General features: G+C 51.8%; 1 protein-coding gene across 1 annotated transcript in view; it reads right to left on the reverse strand.

The window, feature by feature from the left end:
- Positions 1–5,729, reverse strand: part of LAP3 (leucine aminopeptidase 3) — a 32,007-nt gene extending 26,278 nt beyond the window's left edge. The window contains exon 1 of the mRNA XM_056855111.1: positions 5,031–5,729. Coding sequence (XP_056711089.1) covers positions 5,031–5,729 — 699 coding nt within the window. The remainder of the gene's footprint in view (positions 1–5,030) is intronic.
- Positions 5,730–7,480: the final 1,751 nt, after the last annotated feature.

Here is a 7,480-nt window from a genome sequence, read left to right on the forward strand (position 1 = left end):
AGCATCGTGCTGCAATCTGGGCCTCCGCCCAGATGCAAATCTGCGCTTACTTCAGGCGCATCCGTGCAAACCTCCTTCTGTGGGCAGATGGCCACCTCCCTTGCCACGATTTCATAAAGGAAAGGCATCATTCACAAGTGGCGTTATAGCTGAGGGTACACAGGATGTCCCTGACAAGACGTTTTGCAGCCAGGGCTCCTTTAAAGAGACGCACCCCAAAAATGCCAAACAGCCACCAAATTAAAAACCTGAGAGGCCACTCTCTGGCACATGGGCAGAGTGCAGCTGTCACCGGGTGGACCTGTTGAGACTTCATTTGCCCACATCTGCACCCTGCTCTTCTTCCAAGCACAAGGGGCTTTAAGACCGGCCTATCCTCACGTCCCCTATCACTTCGCGCAGTAGGCCAGGGATCCCCAACTTATTTGAGCTTGTGGCATTTTTGGAACTCTGACCCAGCCCGGTGGGCACAGTCACAAAATGGCTGCTGCAGGAGGCGGAGCCAGCTACAAAATGGCCGCCCCGCTTACCTTCAGTGAAACAGTGAGGTTCCTTGCGCTGTGGTGGCAGCTGGCACCGAAGCAATGTTTTAAAAAAATCTGCACAGCCGCCCAAAAGCCCTACTGGGCCCCACCCACTTTCCAAAAGCACTTGGTGGGCACCAGAAAAGGGGTTGGGCAGCGCCATGCTGGGGACCCCTGCAGTAGGCTATGCTGAGGGACAGCACACGGTGAGAGTCAGGGCCATGCCGGGATCTGAACCCAGCTAACCCCTGCAAAACGTTAACACTGGAGCCAGCCCGGTGTAACACACGGCTCTATCCAGACTGCTGCAGGCAGAGAACAAGCCACTACTACACTCAGAACAAGCCACTACTACACCAACTATTGGGGCAACCCCCAGGCATATTCCCCAACAAAGAGTTAAGGACGTTGCAAAATTCCTGTCTGAGTGGGTACGGGGTTCCCAAGGGGACCATGTTCAAAAAGCCTCAGGGGGAAAGTACCTAACAAGCCAATCCTGAGGAAGCTTTCCTGGGAGTAAACCCCACTGAAAAGACTTGAACAGGATTGTGAGAAGACTTGCTTGCGACTGCTCTCTTAAGTGCCTGCCCAGCGCCTTATATTTTCGAGCGAATCAAACTTAGACTTTGCTGTTGAGCATGTACTTTGTCCTTCCACAGCAAGCAGCTACTTCAATCCATCCATGGGACGATCGGAGCATGTCAGAAGTTCCCAGCAAAGCAGATGTTCTTCTTTTCAGAAAGAAAACAAACCCAACTTTATACAAAGGGTTTTTTTTTTTTTAAAGACCTTTGTTTCCCTAACTAACTTATTTTTCCTGGCTTGGTACCCTTATGTTCCAGCAATGGGATACAGAGATGGCATTCTGATCAGGATAGTAAACCTGTCCAGGTGAGCAGGTAACCTGCCACATTCAGACTGAGAATTCAGCTCAGGCAGTGATACTTCAACAATACAAAAAACATCATCACTAAAACTGACTGAAGGTCCCCCTGTGTCTGCCGACCCCGGGCTCCTTCCCCAGCCCCGCCTGCCAGTTTGCTCACCGAGATTCTTGGTGTTTTGTTTAACTTTTCATCCGAAAGAGGAATTTAACTGCAAGAGGACGCTGAATTGGGACAGATAATTGTGACCGAATGAGACTCGTCCCCAACCACGCCAAAACAAATTTATTTATTTATTAAACCGTTTTAAACCCTCTCCTCTGACCTAGGCTCCAAGGCAACTGACAAGCTGTAATTAAAAGATTACAAAATTCATTTAATGCCAAGTTTAAATATTATGCCGTAGTTGCAGACGCATAATGGAGCAGATGCTTTGCAAAGCAGAAGTTGGTGCCTTCCCAGGGCAACGACACCACCACCACCCCCCGCCGCCACCTACATGAACAAGAGGTCCTGCCACTGCTGCCCCCAACCCCGGCTTTGTAGACACATGCAGGAGTCCTTGTCGGGGAAAGCAGCAGGGCCCCCAACATTACACCTACTCCTGGCCCCAAAAGTCCCTCAGAGGGCTGTTTCCTTGTGACCTGGCCAGACATCCAGAAGGCAAAGCTACACTGGCCTCAACTCCCGGAGATCCCATTGAGCCATCACAGCCAACGCCAGTCCTCAGGACTGGCACAACACTGGCTAATCCGCTTTGCCTCATCCGTAATACCAAAACTCAGGAGCATCCAGTGAAATTGATGGGCCGTAGAGTCAGGACAGACTCAACAAGAGCTAGATTTTCAGTAGCACCTTAAGCCATTTATGCATGGCTGTTTCCTCGTGGTCACTTTTCTGAGTGACCGAGAGGTCTCCTAGCTCTCCCTGTGCGTTTCCACTGGTTTTGCCTGCGTTTTCTGGATTGATGTTTATGTTTAGCCAGCATCCAGAAAACGCACGGGGAGAGCGAGGCGACCTCTGATGATCAGAAAATGCCTGCACAATCAAAGCAAAGCCCCAAAGTAGTCAGCGGGTGACCGCGACCGTGCATAAATGGCCTTAGAGACCAGCAAACGTTTTGGGGTATAAGCTTCTGAGGGCCAAAGCTCCCGTTGTCAGACTCTTGAAAGCTCATTCACTGACAATCGTGTCAGTCTCTAAGACGCTACCGGACTCGAATCCAGCTCTTCTACTGCAGACCAACACGGCTACCTTCCTGAAACTTTACTCAACAAGTGATTAAGTTGTAGTCTTCGCTGCCAGCAGACAGTTCGACAGATTCATGGAGAAGAGGACCCTCAACGGCTACTAGCTATGGTGAGTCCAGGCCCTTCCCTCTACCAAGGCAAGAAACCTCTGAATCCCAGCACTGGGAAACAAAACCGGGGAAGGCCCTGGCCCTCCATAGCCTGGGTCAAGCAAGGCACTTGGCGAGATGGGCCCAGCAGCCAGGCTCGCCAGCTTGGCGTTGGGGAATTCCTGGAGACTTCTGGAGTGGAGCCTGGGGAAGGGCAGGGTTTGGACGGCCATCACGTAGGGTTGCCAGCTGCAGGGGGTGGCGGGCAGGGTTGCCAGCTCCAGGTTGGGAAACTCCTGGAGATTTGGGGGTGGAGCCTGGGGAGGGCAGGGTTGGAAGGGTCACCACCAGTGGTGGACTGGGTCTAAAAATATTGGTTGCCAGGAGGCAACAACTATAAGGCAAGCATTTAATTTTTATAAGAATAAAATAAATAAATCCCAGGCTGGGATTCCCAGCTAAGCTTCATTGCGCAGTCACAATAGTAAAGATCCGAGCCTATATAACATATTAAAATAGTAATACAACGTAAATTTCAGTTGCATACAGTAATAATACTGGAACTTCTATTCTATTTTCAAGCTACTGAAAGGTCATTAACATTTGTAACATATTGTCTAATGTTTAAGGGCCCCCCACTTCCTCAGGGGCCCACTGGCCATCGGGCAAACTGACACCCTGGCCAGTCCGCCACTGGTCACCACGTAGGGTTGCCAGGCCCTCCCTCCCTGCCGGGGTGGAGGGTAGGGTTGTCAGCTGAAGGTTGGGAAACTCTTGAAGATTTGGGGGGTGGGGCCTGGAGAGGACCGGGACCTCAGCGGGCTCCAATGCCACAGGTCCACCTGCCCAAGGCTCCCTTTCCTCCAGAGGCAACTAGCCTCAGGCAGCTGGAGATGAGCTGAGATCTCCAGCCACCACCTTGTAGATCCAGTGCTGTGTTGCAGTCATTGTATTGGGACCTGTTCCCTGACTATATGTATATTGATTTTATGGCATGTATATATTGGAAGTTATTAGGTCTGCCGGGTCCCTCTTCACCACCGGCGGGAGGTTTTTGGGGCGGAGCCTGAGGAGGGAGGGGTTTGAGGAGGGGAGGAACTTCAATGCCATAGAGTCCAATTGCCAAAGTGGCCATTTTCTCCAGGGGAACTGACCTCTATCGGCTGGAGATGTTTTGGAAACTGAAGGGTTATGCAATGGCTGCATAAGCTAGCAATTCAAAAGACTGTCTGCAACAATATACAACTTTGAAAATTTACCATTGTGGTGATTCCTTGATGTGTATTGAGATATATATTATAATATTGTACCATTCTTATTTAGCCACAGTGCTACGGTTTGCTCTGCCACCTGGAGGTTGGCAGCCTTACCAGCTGGGCTCTTCTCACATAAGAAAAGCCCTGCTGGATCAGACCCAGGCCCATCAAGTCCAGCAGTCTGTTCACATAATGGCCAACCAGGTGCCTCTAGGAAGCCCACAAACAAGACAACTGCAGCTACATCCTGCCTGTGTTCCACAGCACCTAATGTAACAGGCCTGCTCCTCTGATCCTGGAGAGAATAGGGATGCATCATGACTAGTATCCATTTTAACTAGTAGCCATGAACACCCCTCTCCTCCATGAACATGTCCACTCCCCTGTTCAAGCCTTCCAAGTTGGCAGGGAGCTCCACAATTTAACTATGCATGATGTGAAGAAATTGATATGGTAAAAAAATGGTTAGTGGAGGAGAAGGAGACCCAAAACCGTTGTTTGCAAGAAAACAAGTTTATTTGCAGCTGCTGACTCAAGAGGCCCTAATGGGCAGAAATCTCTGGGTCCCGATTGTACTGAGGCAGAGACATTTATCCAAATGCAAGTTATGACGGCAGATCACCGTTCTGTACATATCTGACTGTATTTCAGACAAAGAGGCAACACAGTTGCAGTTGCATCCAGTTTCTCCTATCCTTGTTGATCGTTCACTCCCGACCCTCCACGACTCTGAACCCACTTACTTACAGCACACAGAGAGCAAGCCCGTATCTAGCTAGACATCCCTTCCCCCAGCTTCCCTGGCAGCCTGGATGCCAATTATTACCGGGAGATCTTTGGGGCCACTGTTGCACATGCTTCCTTTTATCCGCTTTGGACCTCTCCCAGCTTCAGCAGACCACCCCGCGTCCTAGTATTGCGAGGGGGGGTGGGGGGCTTCTCCCTGCCCGCTCTCTCCAAACCAGGCGTCGTTTTAACGCCCGGGTCCAGCCCGCCCCCTTGCCCGGGGCCTTTCCCCTTCCCCTACCTGCTTCGCAGGCGCCGCGGCGGCAGCGTGCAAGGCGGCGGCGGCGGCCATGGGGACGTCCTTGCTGCGGCGGAGGAGCTGCAGGAGGAGCGGCTTGCTGGCGGCCAGCAGCGGGGGAAGCATGCTCGCCTCCGCCGGGGTGGAGACTTGGAGGTGGGGTGGGGAGAGGAGGACGGCCTCTCCTGCACGCCTTTTCTCCCCGCCCCCTTTATCCGGCGGAGCCGGGCGGGCCAGAAACGCGCCTCCGCACCCCGGATCCCATGCTGGGGTCTTCCTTCCTCCGCCCAGGGACAAGAGCGCGGCTCCCTCTCGCCTCGGATTACGCAGCGCTTTTATCCGAGGCGAGGGGGAGAGGGAGCCGCGCTCTTGTCCCTGGGCGGATGAGGCGAGGGGGAGAGGGAGCCGCGCTCTTGTCCCTGGGCGGAGGAGGCGAGGGGGAGAGGGAGCCGCGCTCTTGTCCCTGGGCGGAGGAGGCGAGGGGGAGAGGGAGCCGCGCTCTTGTCCCTGGGCGGAGGCGGCGAGGGGGAGAGGGAGCCGCGCTCTTGTCCCTGGGCGGAGGAAGGAAGGCCCCAGCATGGGATCCGGGGTGCGGGGACGCGTTTCTGGCTTCCCCCCGGGGGATTTTTGGTGGGAGCGCGCAGACACATCGGTTAGGAAGGATTTGCTCTTCTGGAAGGAGTGAAATGCTTCTGAAGTCATGGGTGTGTGTTTTTTTCCCCCGTGCTCAGAATATAGAGGCCTGCGCACGTGTCTGTGTGTGTGTCAAGTGCCGTCCAGTCGCTTCCGACTCATGGCGACCCTCCTATGAATCCTTGCCCTCCAAAATGTGCTATCCTTGACAGCCTGGCTCAGGTCTTGCAAACTGAGGGCGGTGACTTCCTTCTATGGAGTCAGTCGATCTCTTGTTGGGGCTTCCTCTTTCCCTGCTGCCTCCAATTTTTCCCAGCCAATTAACTTTTCCAATTTTTCTGCCTACTAATGAGCCCCGTGGCGCAGAGCGGTCAGCTGTAGTACTGCAGTCAAAAGCTCTGCTCACGACCTGAGTTCGAGCCCGACGGAAGTCGGTTTCAGGTAGCGGCTCAAGGTTGACTCAGCCTCCCATCCTTCCGAGGTCGATAAAATGAGTACCCAGCTTGATGGGGGTAAAGGGAAGATGACTGGGGAAGGCACTGGCAAACCACCCCATAAACAAAGTCTGCCTAGAAAATGTCGGGATGTGACATCACCCCAGGGGTCAAGAATGACCCGGTGCTTGCACAGGGGACATTTACCTTTAATGTAGTATTAAGAGCCCCGTGGCGCAGAGTGTTAAGCTGCAGTACTGCAATCAAAAGCTCTGCTCAAGACATGAGTTCGATCCCGATGGAAGTCGGTTTCAGGCAGCCAGCTTAAGGTTGACTCAGCCTCCCATCCTTCCGAGGTCAATAAAATGAGTGCCCAGCTTGTTGGGGGTAAAGGGAATATTGACTGGGGAAGGCACTGGCAAACCACCCCATAAACTAAGTCTGCCTAGTAAACGTCGGGATATGACATCACCCCATGGGTCAGGAATGACCCGTTTCTTGCACAGGGGACCTTGACCTTTTTAATGTAGTGTTACTGGCAGAAAACAGCAAAGACGTGAAATGACTGCTGCTGAAAGTTAAAAGAGAAAGTGCCAAAGCAGGACTACAGCTGAACATCAAGAAGACAAAAGTAATGACTACAGGAGAATTACACAACGTTAAGGTTGACAATGAGGAAATTGAAATTGTTCAAGACTTTCTATTCCTTGGCTCCACCATCAACCAAAAGGGAGACTGCAGCCAAGAAATTAGAAGGAGATTGAGACTGGGAAGGGCAGCCATGAAGGAGCTAGAAAAGATTTTGAAGTGTAAGGATGTGACTCTGGCCACCAAGACTAGATTAATTCATGCCATCATATTCCCTATTACTATGTATGGGTGTGAAAGCTGGACAATGAAGAAAGCTGATAGGAAGAAAATAGATTCCTTTGAAATGTGGTGTTGGAGGAAAGTGTTGCGGATTCCGTGGACTGCCAAAAAAACAAATCAGTGGGTTATAGATCAAATCAAGCCTGAACTGACCCTAGAAGCTAAAATGACTAAACTGAGGCTGTCGTATTTTGGTCACGTCATGAGACGACAAGAGTCACTGGAAAAGACCGTCATGATAGGAAAAGTTGAGGGCAGCAGGAAAAGAGGAAGACCCAACAAGAGATGGATTGACTCAATCAAGGAAGCCACAGCCTTCAATTTGCAAGATCTGAGCAAGGCTGTCAAAGATAGGACATTTTGGAGGACTTTCATTCATAGGTTCGCCATGAGTCGGAAGCGACTTGACGGCACTTAACACACACACAAGGTTGACAATGAGGAAACTGAAATTGTTGAAGACTTTCTATTCCTTGGCTCCATCATCAACCAAAAGGGAGACTGCAGCCAAGAAAT

This window comes from Euleptes europaea, chromosome 9 (assembly GCF_029931775.1).
Source record: "Euleptes europaea isolate rEulEur1 chromosome 9, rEulEur1.hap1, whole genome shotgun sequence".
Taxonomy (NCBI): Eukaryota; Metazoa; Chordata; class Lepidosauria; order Squamata; family Sphaerodactylidae; genus Euleptes; species Euleptes europaea.